An 18,846-nucleotide genomic window follows, 5' to 3' on the forward strand; every position below is an offset into this window, starting at 1 on the left:
TATATGGTTTACATATTTGTTTTTCTTTTACATATTTGTTGCAACACATACATGTTTACTAATATATGCAACATACTTTTACCAATTTTAACTAGTTAAAGTCCCTCAAGTGTAAATATATGAAATATACATCCACAAATACATTCTTATTAATTCAATATATTTCTCTAACCAGTAACCTGGGTTACAAGTATAACAGCAACAGCCTAAATGCTGGAACAAGTAGTGCTTTGAGTAACACATACCATACAATACGCAACGGCAGGCCATAGCATAAGTATGTATAGTAGCATAGTACTGAATATTAATTTCACGCCACAGGCTGGGTACAGTAGATAACAGGGACAAAGGTACACCAACTCGCTGAAGCTAGCAGAAGCGCACAGTGGCGAGTCAAGGGTGGTAATTACAGTAATTTAGTTCTTAGCAATCCTGTGCCCAATGTATCGGTGTGCAAACATTGGCAGAGTCACTGAAAAGACAAGGGAGCGGAGCACTGGTGACATGGAGTTTGCTAGGGAAGAACAAAAGGGAGGAGGGCCCTGCCCATATGAGCTTACATACTAAGGGTTAGCGCTAAGTTAGGTGAGCTGGAATATGAGCACAAATGTGAAGATCATAGGAAAATGCTTTAATCATCAGGATCTGCCAGATGCGTTCTGCATATAGCAGTAGATAAAAACAAAAACAGTTACTTTAAGCTATTAGAGCAGTTGAGAGAGAAGTTAAGAGCAAAGAGACAATCCCTATAGTAAGTAAGTGTCTGCTTTGGAGACAAACAGACTTGTGTTCGTCTAAGTTTGAGGATGATTGGTTACAACTTTTTGTACTGATAACTGTAACTTTCTAACTGCGCACTGTGGGCCTGATTCAGAGCCGAACGTTCTGACCAGAGCGCTCGCTCTGAATCAGGGCCCTCCTCCATGAAAATGGAGCATCCTCCTGGACGCTCGCATAGCTGTGGGTGACCACCCACAGCTTATGCGAGCGTCCATGATGATGGTCGCGATGGTCAAGATCATCGCGACCATCGGGCTTGCGACGGAGACCCTGCGGTAGGGTCTCTCTGCCGCAAGCCCTGGAGTGATTTTGGCTCTATCAGAGCCAAAATCACTCCCACTGACATCACTATTGATGTCAGTGGGGCCGGCTTCAGACGGTAGGCGTTCCCATGGGAACGCCTCCGTCTGGCAGCCACGCCCCCAGCACGCCCACCAAAGGGGGCGTGCTGTCAATCAACATCGACAGCACGCCCCCTTTGGTGCGAGACCCGGAGCGACGGAGAGCCCGTCGCTCCCCGGGTCTCGCGCATGCGCATGACGGAGCTGCCACCGTCATGCGCATGCGCAGTGGGGCAACATCGACCCGCTTGCGAGCGTCCTGCGCTCGTGAGCGGGTCTGAATGACCCCCTGTGTGTTATGATGCCACTGTGGTGAAATATGCGATAAATTTTATAATGAGAGACTGTTATAATAACTCTGTTCATTTATTCATCCAATAAAGGTGACCTGGCTTGCGGAGAAACCAATGTGATAATTACCATGAATGCTGATGGGATATTCGGGGCCTTTTATTCAGCAAAGAGTTAGCTCTGGCAGTATAAAGACACATGGGGCCTTATTTATCAACGAGTTTTATCATTCACAACGAGTGATAAAACTTGTTGCATATGATAAATGGTGCTCCAGCCAATCAGCTCCCAACTATCCTTTTTCATACAGATGACAGTTGGGAGCTGATTGGCTGGAGCACCATTACCATATGCAACAAGTTTTATCACTCATTGTGATTGATAAAACTAGTTGATAAATAAGGTCCATAGTCTATGGACCACCTGGTCTTCACCAGGAAGCTGACTGCCCCCTATGTGACTAGTTGGGAAGTATGGACAGGTGGACAAATATGAACAAGTAATAGTGCAGAACAGAATTGTGATCTGAAGAATGCTGAAACATAGGGTCAGGGGCACAGGTTCAGAAACAAACATACAAACAAAAGTTCAAGTGCAAAATTAGGTTTAACAGGCAGTGAATCAGTACATACTGTAGGCAGACAATTCAAAGTGGTGTAAAGAGTGTTGGAACTAGGGATATGAATCTAATACACTGTCAGTTTGCATCAGCCAGAGTGAGGTTTAAACAGACAGCTCAATCCTAAATTTCACACCATAGTGACACTAATGGTCAGCTGACTGTCACTTTAAATCCCCAACGTTGCCCTCTGTCTGCCCCTACAGGGCACACTAGTAGTAGAACGGTGCAGACCATGTTCAGCAGAGTGGGGAGATGCTGGAACAGGACAGCCATGAGGAGCAGCGGGGAGAATGTGGTTGTCTGGAGATACACAGTGGAAGGTAAGACGCCTCTGCCAGACAGCGTGATTGGACATAAGTGCTGTTTTAAGGAGGCAAGGAGTGGGTACATCAGATGCTTTATGCCAAGAACATTCTGGAAGTAATGAATGCCATATGAGAATTTAGGGTCATGGATCTTATTTACTTGATGCTATATTTTACATATTACTCAAACAAAATAGGATCAGAAGTAAATTGAGAAGAGAAATAATGACTAAATGTAAATGGTTTTGATAGGAACACATGAAAGGAATTAAATGGGTGGCAACTCCAATCTGAAGGCCAGGGAATTGATTTTTTTTTGGAAGATTTTTTAATCTTCATACGTGTACAGGGAGCTTGCCAAAATGTTGCTATAAACTGACTCTTTGCACCTCTGCAAACCGGCCTCTTCCCCCACCAAACTCTATTTGCATTAAATTTGCATTAAATTTCAGCACAATTTTCCTCATCTCTAAGCACATATAATTATATATTTGAAATATTGCAATTAATGATAGAGGGCCTGATTCAGAGATGGATGGATTTTCGGAGGCGCACACAAGCACCTGTGCAAATCCGTCCGTCTCCGAAGCAAATATAGAAGAAGGTGTCAGATACCTCCTTGCTGAAATTGTAATTACAGTACCGTGACCGACATCCCAGGCTTGAATCACCATTGCAACCGAGGGTCGCGAAGGTCGATTCTTTAGTCAGGCTGCGGGAGCTGAAGCTTCTCGCACCCTGACCAGGTGTTGGTCACGTAAGAGGCCAGGAATATGTGTCCGTCAACGCAGACCCTGGCCTCGTCCCTCCCGGAAAACAGGGGCAACACACCAGTTTCCGGGAACGGTGACCAGCCATGTCCCCGCTCCGTCACCCAAACATCCACCATCGCGACCATCGACCACTGATGGTTGCGATGGTGATTCCAGCCTGCGATCTCTGTTGCAGTGCTGGGATTGCAAATGCAGCAGGGGTTGTCATACACCTCCTGCTGCATTTGCATTATTGCAAGGATCGCAAATGCAAAGCTGCCTGCGGTGCCTGCGTGCAACTTTGCAATTGCGATCCTTGCTGAATCAGGCCCTTAGTTCTTTTGCAAAGATTGACCATTGGTATTCTAAAATTATTCTGGTCAGATGATTTGCAGATATGAAGGGCATATTTAAAGATCTTCACATTTAAAAGTATTTACATATAATTGATTCTTGACAGTTTTAATTGTTTTATTGATTTGCATGTTGTTTTTTGTTACCATCACTTACTGTATATGCACCAATAAATTGTATTTTTATATCTTAACTAGCAGTGCCTACCTGTCTTTGCAGAGTGATTATTAATTTTATTCAATTATACTGAATCGCTGATTAAAGTATTATGTGGATGGGGACTCCCTCACCTGGTTGTCAGTGAGATCAGTCAGTCTGCCTGCTTAGAGCCGTGAAGGCAGTGTGGTCGCCACCCCTTTTGTCTCCTTCAGTCCTCTCCTGCACTGGGGTCCTCCGGAGCCCTATGTTACTCGAAGGATTTCAATGAACATTTCAGTGAAAACCTGATCAAAATTGGTTAAGTAGTTCTCGAGTTTATCACAAACATACATACTAACAATTTTACATAGATAGATATGAGAAAGAGGATAGATTAGATAGATAGATATGAGATAGATGACAGATAGATAGATCGATAGATAGATGACAGATAGATAGATAGATAGATATGATATAGATCGAAAGATAGATATTAGATAAAAGATAGATAGATAGATAGATAGATAGATAGATAGATAGATAGATAGATAGATAGATAGATAGATAGATAGATCGATAGATATGATATAGATAGATAGATAGATATTAGATAAATGACAGATAGATAGATAGATAGATAGATAGATAGATAGATAGATAGATAGATAGATATGAGGTAGATAGATAGATAGATATGAGATAGATAGATATTAAATATATAGATGATAGCTAGATAGAGATAGATAGATACAGGGCCGGATAAAGACTTGTGGGGGCCCCCATCAATAAAATTGCCAAGGTGAAAAACGTGGGAAGGGAGAGTTAGAGACAGAGAGAGGGAGGGAGAGGAGATAGAAAGGGAGAGAGAGAGGTAGGGAGGGAGAGGGAGAGAGAAAGAGAGCGAGGGACAGGGACTGAGATATATAGGGGCATATTCATCGTCAATTAATTTTTACAAAAGCAGGGGATATCACAGATATCTCCTGTTTACCTTTATCTCGCGGAATGGCCCGCTGTCCCCATACACTAGTATGGGGATAGAATTCATCAAACTCTGAAAATACATACAGTATGCAGATGACGATTGCTCCCACTTGGGGCTTGCAACTCGCTTCTTTCCTATGAGAGGAGTCCCGGGATGCGAAGATGCCTCTGTCTGGGCTCCTTCCACCTCTCTCACCTCGGCTCTTGTGCGCTTGCGTGACCCGTAGGTCATGCATGCACACTTGTCTCATTGCTCTGAAAGGAGCAGTGAAACACTTTGGGGAGATAGCTGATTTTTGGATCAGCTGTCTCTGCACTGGCGTAATGATGAATTGCTCCGGCACTCACTTAGAGTTAGAATGTTAATTATCGGGTCCATTCAGCCCCCGATAATTAATATCATGAATAGACCCCTAAGAGACCATCATCCTGGCCACTCGTTAAGGCTGTGGGTGGTAACCCACAGCCTAGCGAGCGGCCAGGAGGCCAGATCATTTATAGATGCGGCCGCCCTCATTCAGAGCGAGGGCTCGCATTTTGCGAGCGGCTCTGAGTGAGGTCCGGAGAGAGAAGTGGAGGAAGCGAGGGAGTGAAGAAGAGAGAAAGATTGAGAGGGAGGAAAGGAGTGTGTGCACACTCTCTCAGTAGCACACTTAACTGTTATAGCACCAGCTTTTCTATAGGGGGGCAGGCACTTTGTGGCATTAGGCCCCACCCCCTACTCACCCACAAATAGTGTCATTATTTCATCAAAGGGACGGGGCTTCCACAGTCAGCCATGGTCATTATGTCCATCAATTAGGGTCCTGCTGCACTGCTGTGCTGTGTGATGCTGCCAGGAGGCGGGACACGGGAGCCAGCCAGGGAGATTCTAGAGTGGCCAGGCTCTGGCCATTGTTTGCTGCATTGTGCAGGCCCCCAAAGTGTTGGTTCCCCTGGACGACTGCTCCGTCCGCCACGCCTATAATCTGTCCCTGGATAGATAGATAGATAGATAGATAGATAGATAGATAGATAGATAAAAAGATAGATAGACAGATAGAGATGCAATACTGAGTATAAGAATATATTTACTGATTGACAAATAATAATTTGGCTGACACTAGTCTAAGTACAGTAGTGAAGGATTACAAAATGACATAACTTTTCAACTTTTAATTATAATGTATTAATAGTGTACATTAGGTTTAACATTGTAGTTCCTACACACATGCTGCAAGAAACATTTGATTTGTCAGTGGTCCAATCTTTTAGTCTTGGTTAGCTGAAATACAACATTTTGCTTTGATAATTATCAATGAATAGAGATCCATATGTTTTCACAATCTTATGCCTTGCATACTCTGTGGAATCAGTAGATTTAAGTCAGCCCTGGCCACATGGACATACCTGGTTAGCAAACCTCTCTGATGGTGAGTGGTCTACGCATGTGCAGGACCCATTCTGTGCATGTGTAAAACGAGTCCTGCAATCTCACCCACAGATCCTCTTAAGTTGCAGCATGATTGACAGGGTCTGCATCAATGGATGCAGATTTCCTGGCCTCACAAGCTGCCAGGACCCAGTCAGGCTGTGGTAAGCTTCAGCCTGGCCAAAGGGGCAACCACCATGACTGATGGTTGCGATGGTGATCCCAGGCTGCGTCCTTGGTCGCAGAGTTGGGATTGCATTTGAATTTTAGATGAAGTTTACATCCACAGAATTGCACAGCCACTTGTGTGCCGAGTGCCTGTCAACAGATTTAATGTCCAACTTGGCGACACATGTAAGCAGTCTACTTATATAAGACAATGGGATTCAGGTTCCCAAGTCAAGAGGATGATCAAACAGACTAAATACACATATACTGGCAATACAATAATATATATATATATATATATACAGTATATATATTCCATACTAGCTGAGTACCTGGCATTGCCTGGATCTAAATCTTCAAAAGTGATATCATCCACGTCCATTCAGTGGAAGGCCCAGAACAGGTTTCTGGAGTCAAAGTTCTGGCCAGCTTATACAAACGTGAGGTCCGACCGGGATCCTAACCCCCCTAAACCTGGCCAGGAACAAACTGGACCACCTCGCTTTGATTCCATCCCAATCTGTGCAGAGGTGTCCGAATGCCTTACTGGATGGACAGACAGACAAACAAACAGACCAATGAATTTTAGATATAAGATTGCACTCACCTGCAGCCTCCAGCACCTTCCAGATATATGAGCCGTTGGTCCATCACTCTGAGTTATGTCCCTTCAGCCATAGCTCTTATATATGCCCTGCTGAGCTTTACCCATTAACCTGGGTTCTAAGAAGAACTGGGACCATGGGTTAATCTTGGATGGTGATTAAACAGAGAATAGTCTGCATCATGTGGTCTCTCTCTTTCCATCATGGGAAAAAGCTTAGTGATTCTGGATCACTTCAGTAAAGTACTATAAGGGATGTTTAGGCAACTCTAGTTATGCACCAGGTGCTGCTGGGTGTGGTGAGAGGCTGCAAGAGGGACACAGGGAGAGTTGCTGAGGGGTAGCATAATATATAAGGGGCAATATTGTGTGTGGCATAATGTGTAAGGGGCATTACTGTGGGGTTAATGTGTTATAAGAGGCATTACTGTGGGGCATAATGTGTTATAAGGAGCATTACTGTGTGCATGATGTGTTGTAAGGGGCATTACTGTGGGGTATAATATGTTATAAGGGGTATAACTGTGTGGTATAATGTGATATAAGGGGCATTACTGTGGGGCATGTGTTATAAGGGGCATTACTCTGTGTGGCATGATGTGTAAGGGACATTACTGTGTGGCATAATGTGTTATAAGGGGTATTACTCTGTGTGGCATAATGTGTAAGGGGCATTACTGTGTGGCATAATATATAAGGGCACTACTACTGCATTGCATAATGTGTTATAAGGGGCACTACTACTGTGTGGCATAATGTTTAATAGAGTACAACTGTGTGGCATAATGTGAATGGGCCCTGTGTGGCATAATGTGAATAAGAGGCACTACAGTGTGACGCAACATGAAGGGACTCTTGTGTGAGGTGTAATATGATGAAGGGACACTACTGTGTGGTGTAATGTGACTAAGGACCACTAATGTGCGGTGTAATGTGAGTAAGGGGCACTACTGTGTGGCATCATTTTAATTGAAGGTACTATTGTGTGGTCACGCCCCTTCCCAGCAAGACCACGTCTGTTTTTTTGGCTCTATCCCTGCTGCATTTGTTGATGGCTGCACCATTGCTCTTTATGTACATAGGGTACCAAATGTGTACTTATGGCCAAATGTGTACTTATGGCTCTGCTTTGGTGTGCACAGATGTGACACAAGGTGGGCCTGTGTGCTTTAAATGCCATAGCCTATTTTTAGTCCCAGTCTGGCCCTGTTAAAACATATGTCACATGCATGCTGGTATGTTGTAGCAGATTATTGTCTTTAATTAAATGTATTGTAAACTTATTGCAAGGTTTAAGGATAAGGTTCAGTCATTTTGAAAGTTAGAAGGCCACACATGCGGCCCCTGAAGTGTGTCAGGTTACCCATCACATATGTAGATAATTGTTAAATCACATACTGTGTACAATTTTTTTCTCTTTGTTAGAGTATATTGGTAAATTTATCTCTCCCCAGATTTTCATTTAACATAAATGTTGCCCTATAAAACATTTTGTTGTATTACTTTTGGAGCTGCGCTATATAATTTTTATGTTTCCCTGTCTCTATATTGAGTCACTGAGAAGTTGAGAACCTGCTTGATGATTCCTGAAATGTTTATATCTAAAAGAAGCCTGAAAAGATTGTTAAACTTTCCCAATATGCTTATACACTGTAATGATATTTTACAATTGTTATTTAAAAAAAAAAAAAAAAAGAGAAATTGTCAATGGATTTAAGGCCAAAAAATTCCACCTGATAGGGAGTGCAATATTTATCCACTAGGGATAAATGGGTATATGTACTAAGAGGAGATCAGGGGAAGAAACGAAAAATGGTAGAGAAAATTCCTGTACATATTATTATTATTATTATTATTATTATTATTATTATTATTATTATTATTATTATTATGTACACTATAGATTACTGAATTACCTGCATTTTCTGCCTGCAAATGATAAAGCAGGCAAACTATTTCGTACGACCATAGACACATGTGGCGTAACTAGATGCTGCAATTATTACTAATATGAACGTAAATTACATTTAGGAGTCTTCTCCAGCCTCGATATCGCCCCTTGAAACTCTCGATATCTGCTTCTCCTCCTATGCAGAGTATGAGGGAAGCAGCCAGTGGTCAATGTTCGACAGGTCGTATGCCAATAAAGTTTGTTCAATTTTTTTTTATGTCAGTCTCCAGTAATCGCACCTGCATGGTCAACAGTAAAGGGGATATATTTACTAAAGTGAGAGCTTTCAGAAATGGAGTTGTTGCCCATAGCAACCAATCAGTTTCTACTTATCATTTAACTAGTACCTTCTAGACGATAATAGCTAGAATTTGACTGGTTGCTATGTGCAAAATCTCCACTTCTAAAAACTCTCACTTTAGTAAATATACCCCAAGATGTGCTATGCATATCTGCACAAATTGCCGAGGGAGTGACTTATTATTCACCCACTCAGGCATGCTGACTTTTTATATATTCTTCTGTAAATGCTTCCTGTTTCACCACAATATACATGAAGCAGGAGCTATGGATTAAGCGCTAGAAGAAAGAAGAGGATCCCCCTGGAATTAGGTGACAAAATAAAGTTGCCAGGCAGTCATGAGTATACTGGAACATGTAGGTTTACCCTCACATGACGAACAACAGAAGTATAACCACCAAGAATAACCTAGGGGCTGATTTTGAGTCGGATGAAACAGAGTCCATGTCAACGTCTTTTGCCTCAGATGCATCTGTGACTGTTATCTACCCACTGGATGAACTCTGGATTTTCTGAGGGACACCTGGACCAACCTCTGTGTTTTTGTACCCATACTCTGCAGCTCCAGTATACTTCTTGGCTTACCAGTGATTATTACCTATACCTGAGGTTCCCAATCACAGTCCTCAAGCCTCCCCAACAGTTCAGGTTTTAGAGATATCCATGGTTGAGCTCAGGTGGCTTAATTAGTACCTCAGTCAATTTGAGTTAACTACCTGTGCTTAACCATGGATATCACTAAAACCCGAACTATTGGGGAGCCTTGAGGACCGCGTTTGCGAACCTCTGACCTATACAGTTCATCGTGTTATTTGAGGACAATACGTCAGATACATCTCCAACAGAAGGGACTATCCCTCTATCGGTGTACAAACTGGTAACTATATTCGTCAATTGGATTATTGTCTATTACATAAGGAGCAACATTACTGCTATTGGGAATAAGGGCCTGATTCAGAGCCAGACGCTCTTTAAGAACGCTCGCTCTGAATCAGGGAGGTTTTTTGTTTGCGGCTTCCTGGCCACTCGCTAAGCTGTGGGTGACCACCCACAGCTTTTGCAAGTGGCCAGGTGATGGTCGCAATGGTCGCGACCATCGGGGCTTGCGACGAGACCCTTGTGGTAGGGTCTCGTCCGTCACAAGCCCCAGAGAGCTTCCTGCTCTAACAGAACAGGAAGCTTTCCACTGACATCACTGGTGATGTCAGTGGTGCCTCCCACAAACGGCAGGCATTCCTTCGGGAACGCCTCAGTTTGTGTAGCCACCTCGCCTACAAAACGGGGCGAGCTGTCGATCAACATCGACAGCCGCCCCTTTTGTAGTGAGTCCCGGAGCGAGAGAATTTCTCTCTCGCTCCGGGGCTTGCACATGTGCGCGGCGCACGCCACATGTGTGTGCAGTGCTCCATCAAGCACTATGCGCTCACGAGCGGATCTGAATCAGGCCCTAAATACAGCAGGGGTATATATAGGAATGGTGTTCACACGGTTATAAGATACATTTTTACCCAGCAGGTATGCAATAAGTGATCTTTATTATATTCCATAGACAAAAAACCTTACAGTTTCTCATGTCCCATTAAGGCTTCTTAGACATGATCTGAAAATTTCACAAAACCTACTGAATTTCTGCCACTCAAACTTAAAAAAGCAATGAAATTCCGATCATTAAGGCTGACACCTTAATGGATGTGTTCCTTGCGCAAAGCAGATATGCTATGCCATCACACCCTGTGGTTAACTGCAGCGTCAGACATGTTTGTGCATCCAGGTGAAGCCACTGTACACCCCCTGAAGGAGGCACCTACTGAGCATGCGCAGCAAGTTGGAACTCCCTATCTGTATAATGGGAAATTTGTGGGCTAATAGTTAAAAAACGAACTTTCTCAAGTACCTGAAGCCCAAAAGCACCTACACTGGAACAAGAGCTACCTAATAAAACAAATCCCAAGTCCTAATTTGTCCTCTGCCCTGAGTTATGCATTCCTAAAAATCCCCCATAGACTAAAGCAGAAAGGTGGTCCTAACTGAAAGTGGCATAATAAACTGACAGTTTAAACTTTAGATTGTTACCAGATACTCATTTTTTGCCCTGAAATTTGGCCTACAGCGCTGAGCGACAGTTCTACCTGTCCATGACAAATTTTAGCTCAGTACGTCCAATAGCTTTTGAGATGTAGCCCCTCAAACACCATGCCCCCATCTAAGGAATTCTATATGGGAGAATTCCATTTATTCGATTCAGCTTTAATATAAGAGCCCTTAAAATATACTGTTTTTATTGAATATTAATTATAAGCTGTGATTGATTTTACACCTATCATTGTTGTGATCCATTGTTATTTAGTGCTACCACCTCTTTTGTGTATATATCTACTTTTGAGGGACTGACTACCCCTAACTCAGCATACCACAGCACCCTAACATATATCCTGGTTGCTAGGTATAGTCTTCCCTATGTGAAGGAAGCTGCATCTATGAATGCAATCACTATGAGCGACAGATCCACGACACGCCCATAAGAAGCAATATCTCTGTGCTTCTGTTTAGCCCCCCCCCCCCCCCCCATTCCTCTGTGACACTGCTCAGGAATGCCCCAGACATTTCTGCTGCTGTGCATTTAAATTGATACCATAAATCTGTACAAACAAGTTCGTAGTGCATATGAAAAATAGCTCCACTGCGTCCAGCATTAACTCTGCATCCCACCCAGAAACAGGCAGGAGCCTTCACTTAACCATCACAAATCACAAGCGGTATCCCACACTGGCTTTGTCCAGGTTCCTTTTTTTCCAATGACATCAAAGAGGGGGAAAACTTTGATTTTATAATATTTAATAAGATGGTATATGAGGATATTGATTTTTTTTTTGTCCAAAAATGTATAACTGTACAATGTTACAATCTACATGTACAGGTAATAGTCTAATAGAACTTCTACAGAGATACATATAGTAAAGAAGTAACTGGGTTACTGCCTGTCGCAAAATTATCAATACATCCCTTTTTCACCATGTAATTTCCTCTTTTCATCTTACAAGTGCCAGCATACCCAAGGGGCATAGGACTGATAGTGCTTACTGGGACGAGTAGTGCACCAGCAAAAACAAATGCTGACAGTTACAGCAGTAGTGCTTCAGTTTGTCCTAGGGTTGTGCACTATTTGTGTGGGTGTGATAGGGAATGCAGCCTATGCAGACAGGGTTGGGCTATGTGACATAATGGTAGGGAAATGCTAACTGCAGTATTTCCTAATAAAGCGTCATCACCTGAGCTTGTAATAGCCTAGTGCTGGATACAACTTCTTCGGGAGGTCCCCATGCAAGTTGTCCACCACTAAAAATTACTAAAATTAGCACAGCTAATGAGTGCTGGGGCACTTTTTTTGTTATAATGGGAGGGGCAATGCCTCTTTTATATAAAAAAAATTGATAGAGATCTTTATAGAGCTTAATAGCATATCATCAAGTTTTTACTCATACACATGAACAATTTTTTTAAGCAAATGCATTCAAACGGCTTGGGTATGGGATCCTAGCGCACACAATACCAGCGCTGAGAATCACAATGCTGGAAGCCCGACTGATTTGAAATACTGACACCTGTAGGTAAGTACTCTAACCCTACTTCTAATTCTACACCTAAGCCTAATGCTCCCCCCTGCAGCCTAAACGTAACCCTCCCCTCCCATAGCCTAAATCTAACCCTTCCCCCGGCAGCCTAACCTTAACCCTCCCCTAGTGCCCAACCCTAACCCCAAAACTTACCATCTGGAAGTCAACGGTCAGGATCCTGGAGCTGTGATTCTGACTGCTGACGGGATTCCGGCACCGATATTTTGAGCGTAGTTCATCAAAAATCCAGGAAAATAATTTTTTTTCTCATAGATAGCCTAGTCCATACTTTTACACCATTTTGAATACATACATTATTTTTCCAGTCACAGAAATAAGCAGCTCCAGATTTATATTTTCTACAGCCAGAAAATTTTTGATTTGTGTTACCTCCCCCCCTTCCATACCGATAGTCTCAATCCCTGTTATTAAACATTGGCTCAAAATATATTATTACAATCAACATACAAGCAAAATTACATAATAAATTTAATTATACTGGTACATGAAATATAATAGCAACACAAATAAAGTAAAACAATGAGAAATACCATTAGACAATTAGGGATACATTAATAAAGTTGCCCTGTTTTGGTGAATTACTAACCACCAGATATAATAGAGCAAAACTGGCAGAAAATCAATGCAAAACTGTATTTTTTAAACTTAACATGCTGTAAATCGCCGTTTTACATTTTAAAATCTACATACTACTGGATATATTAACCTGTGGTAACACAAACTGCAGAAAAATCCCCTGTAAAAACTGTCAGAGGTGGTTGTGACAGACATGATAGTACACTTTGCTGGAAATGTCTGACAGCCTGTGTAAAAAGCAAAATTAAAATAAAAGTTTTAAAAAAACACCATCCCTACCCATCATAGTGTCCTGATATTAGTTAAAAAAAAAAATATGTGCCACCCCAGTATTTTGTATGTTTGTAAAGTAATAATTTAATAATCTGTGCACCCATTATATTATATTATTGCATAATACATTGTACACATTTAAAATATTTAGAATGGCCTGAACATATTTAAAAACTTTATTATACCCTGTTTATGTTAGAATGTTGCCTGTCAAATTGTTCTACAGTATAGTGCAGTTTGCCTTGAACCAAAGTAATCTATAGATTAAATAAAAGAAACAAATCATGTTTTTACTTTACATTATGGACCGCTCAACAAAATTCCTCAATGTAAAATAATTCAATATCTGAATGCCCACCTACTTAACAGACCGCCAGCCAATATTTTAAATATTTTGGGGGGTAAATATAAAAATATATTAGGTCCCTTATAAATACTATTGATGCCATTTCAAGGTTTAAAATAGAATTGCACTATTTATTTTTTTAATTTATTTACACTATTAAAGAATTTATTACCAACAGTATACTGTATGTTCACATGTCGCCATTCAGACTATCGACATTCAGGTTGTCGTCACCAGAAAGTCTAAATGGTCTGAACTGTCATAATGTCAACATTGTGAATGTCAAGGGTTAGGATTAGGTTGAGTTTAGGGCTAGATTTAGGCTTTGATTAGGGTTAGGTTTAGGGATTGAGGGCCCCATTTAATAATGAAGCATAACCCCTTTAGCGCTCCCTGATAAGTCTACTGAAAACCACATTGACCACATGCTGACTGTCACAATGCATCACAATGTCAACATTCTGGCAATGTCAACATTATATCAGTGTTGACATTCTGGAGTTGACATTCTGAATGTTGAATTTTTGTACCACACCCTCACCAACACATTTAAAATTAAAGTAAATTAAATAGAAAGGCTTTACACAAGACACTGTATAAGCGCATTTATATTTCAATGTACTGATTCTCTAGAGAGTGTTACCAGTACACACCATATATATATATATATATTTATATATATATATATATATATATATATGTATATATATATATATATATATATATATATATTTTGTTAATGCACATCGCTGTGGTTGATCATTCTTATGAAAATAAGGTTTCCACATCAAATTATTTAAGGTGTCATTTTCACTTATATCAGGTGAGCATAAATGTTTTTTTCAAGTTGAGACAATTTTTTTTAGTACACTGTTTATTTATTTTTCTATTTTTTACATGTTCCGGATCTGAGGAAATACACATTGTTATTATTCCACTGTCATTAGTACACCTGTGCTAGAGGAAACATTTATGCTTTGTACCTACTTATTTCGACAGTACACACCATACTTGCATTTTTATTTCTCATTTCCTGGAGATTTTTATACTTTCTAAAATACTGCTATTATGAGAAATATAAGTGGTATACAAACAATTATTCTGCTTACAATTCAAGATACTATTTTGTGTTTAAATTTCCATGCAGAATCCTGATGCTTATACGGTCCGAAACAACTGTCAGCACAGTACAATAATACAAACTGTTTTTAAAACATAGAGTATTAATGTGGTTGTTTCTTCTTTTTATATAAGACACATATGATTTAGAAAGGCAGATTTACCAAGATATTTAATAGCTTTATTCAATCAAGCTTGTAATTGGAGCTATTTTGAATATGATTGGATTCTTCCGACATAGTAGCAATCCAAGCCATGTCCCCTGATAGGAGGCACATAATCTTCTAATGCAAAACAAAAAGAAATTACCTTAGCTGTAACTAACAAGAATAGTGTCCTCTAGCTAACAAGCATACACAAATGTTTAAACAAAACAAACATATCACCAACAGCTGAAAAGATAAAATTAATTAAAAACTATTTTTTATATCAATGCAGTTTAGCATTTCTGTAAGTATTATTACAGAAATTAATTATTATTATTATTTAACTTAGAATAACATCAAAACTGTTTCCATTAACTGTACATGAAGTTGTGTTTTTAAGTTTTCATCTGTTTTATATACTGTATTGTAATTGACTTGACAAACAATTAGACATTTTTAATGTTAGCAGTACTATATTTTAGCAAGCCATTGATCTTAAATAATTCACAATTATTTAATGTTTAGAACATAAAGAATATAAAATAAATACCATATAGATTGGCATAGCTTATTAATGCTTTGATTATAATTAATTAATTAAAATGCCCAAAGGAAGTTTATAGTTATAAACTTTGTTATGTGATTAATTTCTATTTGACTCAGTATGTGTGGTCTGGGTGATGTACAAATATTACAGTGAAAGTTTAGTTTACAATGGTAACAAAAAAATCTGATTAAAATCAGTTCCCAATTTAAAGATATAATGGAAAGACTATTAATATTGTACTTTCTATACTCTAGACAAATCTCTAATATTGAAATAATAATTACCACAGCAAAGGTCCAACATGATCTTTCACTTGTCTTTATTTCTAAGACTGTGATCATGCACACTGAATATTTTATTGTATCTACATCAATGATATTCTAGATATTTCTGTTGGTCTCAACTATTGAAGTTCATACTGTAAATATTGCTTAATGTATTTTCATAAAAGTCTTCACAAAATTGTACATTAAATACAGAAGTGAAAGGGAATCTGAAGAAAACCTAGCGGTAGAAATGGTTCTCTTGGAGACATGCATTTATTATTCTTTTACATTTTGGTTCCCAGAAAATCTTTGTGGAAAAATTGACAGTTTCAGTACTTGAATTTATATCATTTAAAATGTCACAAAACAAGGATTCATAAAATTATATGCAAAGATGCTGTGAGGATAAAAGAGTTCAGTAGATGTACACAGAAAGCACACACACAATTCACAACTAAAGCAAATATTCCTATAAATCATATTTTTCTAATAATTCCATCTGCCATGGACGTTTTTTCTCAGGAAAATAATCTGGGATTTTAATTTTTTTAAATTCTTGTATACATTTTTTCATTTCTTCTTCAACACTTGGCTTCTCGTAGACTTTCCTTTTAGAAAGGTTATTATCCCTAGACTTACTAACAAGTGTTTCAAAGAGTTCACTGTTCCTACGTTTATCTGGTGGTGGAACCCACTGGACATGGCTCTTCTTTGATGTACGATCCAAAGTTAGGGTGTTGGGTTGATGAGCACTTGATAAGCACATGGATGTGTTTTCTTGAGGGGTGCTAGCTTCAGATTGGCTATCACAGCTAGATGTAGACAGTTCATTACATGACGTTCTACTTCCACTACCTTTGTCTAAAATGTTTTCTTGCTTTATTTCTTCACAGTCTTGTTTTGGAGATACCATTTTATGTGGGGATCCTAAGCGGACAAGAAAAATATAAAATATATGTAAATATATATTTATATAATACATTTTAAAAATACATTATTTATATAATACATTATTGATCTTAATAAACTAGGAAGCAACAATCACCAACAATAAGATTTTCCTGAACACAGATTATGGGTGGAATCCAATTAGCCCCGAATTAGATTAGAATTAGACAAATAGGATACAGGGATGAAAACAAATCAGCGAAAAATGGGGACTATAGGTGAAAAAATCTGAGTTTTTCGCCCCCAAAAATATAGCGGGGGTAAATGGATACTGGTCTTTATCAAATACTTCCTAGTTTTCTGGATTACCATTTATTGTAGTTATAGGTTGCAGACGCATTCAATTGTTGGTAAAGTAGATTTTCTGACAACAAGTAACATCCAAACATTTCAACAATTTAGGGGAACAAAAATATTATCCTTGTCGCAGTACAATTACTATTCCAGCACACTTTTTATAAATATGATATTTAGAGCAGATTAGTGTATAAAATGTTCTGTTACAAGCTCCACTTTTATAATTCTAAGAAAAAGTAAAAACAAGAATTAAATAACATTCAGAAACAAAACTTTAAGATACTGTAACAAATGCAAAAGACCGAATCTGGATGCCATTTTATAAATACATCAACATAGAGCAGGTCTCATAGTCTATCCCACTGCCAACAATTGGTGACATTTAGATCTGAAAAATGGCATCTTATTGCCAATCTAGCTCTCACGTGTTTTGAATAAGATACAAAAAATATGAACTTGCACTAATTTGACAAAAAGAACCGAGTACAACCGAACCACTCATCTCTACTTAAAATACATATATATGGAATGTCTATAATATTGGACATGTTGTTTTTACCCAACACCTGGTCCTATTGATTAATAGACCGGTAAATACTTATATTCAGCGCCCTCATAACTTACTCTCTAAGCAGTGGTGTCCGGAGAGGTTGCTGGTTGGATGCACTGCTGCATCTATCCAAACAGGTTCTCACATTTCATTTTACAGTACACAATGAGTTACAAAATGTGCAAATGTGAGTTATGACATCGTACTCCAAGTTTTGTGTACATACATCAGTTTTCATTTACTGTATGCACATGAATTTGTGTCCAAAATGTTGACATCTGTCAAGGTTCGCACTATGCAATGGGAACACATTTTTGCTGGAAAGGATCCAAAAACAGCTATATTCGGATGACTCCAGCAAGAATTACGTATGACCTGAATGTATGAAGGGGCGACCAGAACAGGTATCGGAGAGCATTACTGCAGTCCTTCTGTTTTCATTTGGAAAAGCAACTCCAACAGATTTCTGTGAGCGCTGAAGACTGTCAGTGGCACACAGCAATTACTTCCCTATTAAAGGACTTCTAAAGGAATTCTCAGACTGGTCAGAGAAGGCAAACGTTGTCCAGGTACTTATATTGGGACTTCAAGCTGTGCTTATTCAGGAACGTGCGTTTCTCGCTGCATTTTAATCAATGTAATAAAAGCTTTGAACACACAACAGCCATACATAAAAAAGACAGTCCTGATGTTTCCTCACACTGGTGATTAAATAAATATATAAACTGAGGCTAAACTGAGTAGTATTAACGTAGTCAGAAAGAAAACAATAAACAAATTAAAATGAATAAAGGAAGTGGTCCTGAAGCAATAACATTATGGACTTTGTGGTGACAATTTTAGGGTTTCCAAATTCCACCATATGCATTTTCCCCTGCAAATGTTGGCACAAACAGAGATGTTGATGGAGATGGGAAGATGCATACTCTTTGAGATACAGTGGGCTGGCAAGTAGGTATAATAGCACACTTAAAGAATAGCTGCCAGCCTGCACTTTTTATGGTTCATAAAAGAGTCCTAAACAAGCTAACGCCATGCTTTCCAGGTTGTAACAACAGTAGGATAATGTATGGAGGAGAGAATTATGTTGAGAAGCTTACTTTAAAAATATATCAAGAATAATTAAATTCTTTAGTAAACT

General features: G+C 39.5%; 1 protein-coding gene across 1 annotated transcript in view; it reads right to left on the minus strand.

The window, feature by feature from the left end:
* Positions 1-15,681: 15,681 nt before the first annotated feature.
* Positions 15,682-18,846, minus strand: part of KCTD8 (potassium channel tetramerization domain containing 8) — a 163,042-nt gene continuing 159,877 nt past the window's right edge. The window contains exon 2 of the mRNA XM_088450548.1: positions 15,682-16,837. Within this exon, the coding sequence (XP_088306674.1) occupies positions 16,380-16,837 (458 nt within the window). The 3' untranslated portion in view covers positions 15,682-16,379. The remainder of the gene's footprint in view (positions 16,838-18,846) is intronic.

The sequence above is a fragment of the Taudactylus pleione genome, unplaced genomic scaffold, assembly GCF_031769625.1.
Source record: "Taudactylus pleione unplaced genomic scaffold, aTauple2 ptg000519l, whole genome shotgun sequence".
Lineage (NCBI taxonomy): Eukaryota > Metazoa > Chordata > Amphibia > Anura > Myobatrachidae > Taudactylus > Taudactylus pleione.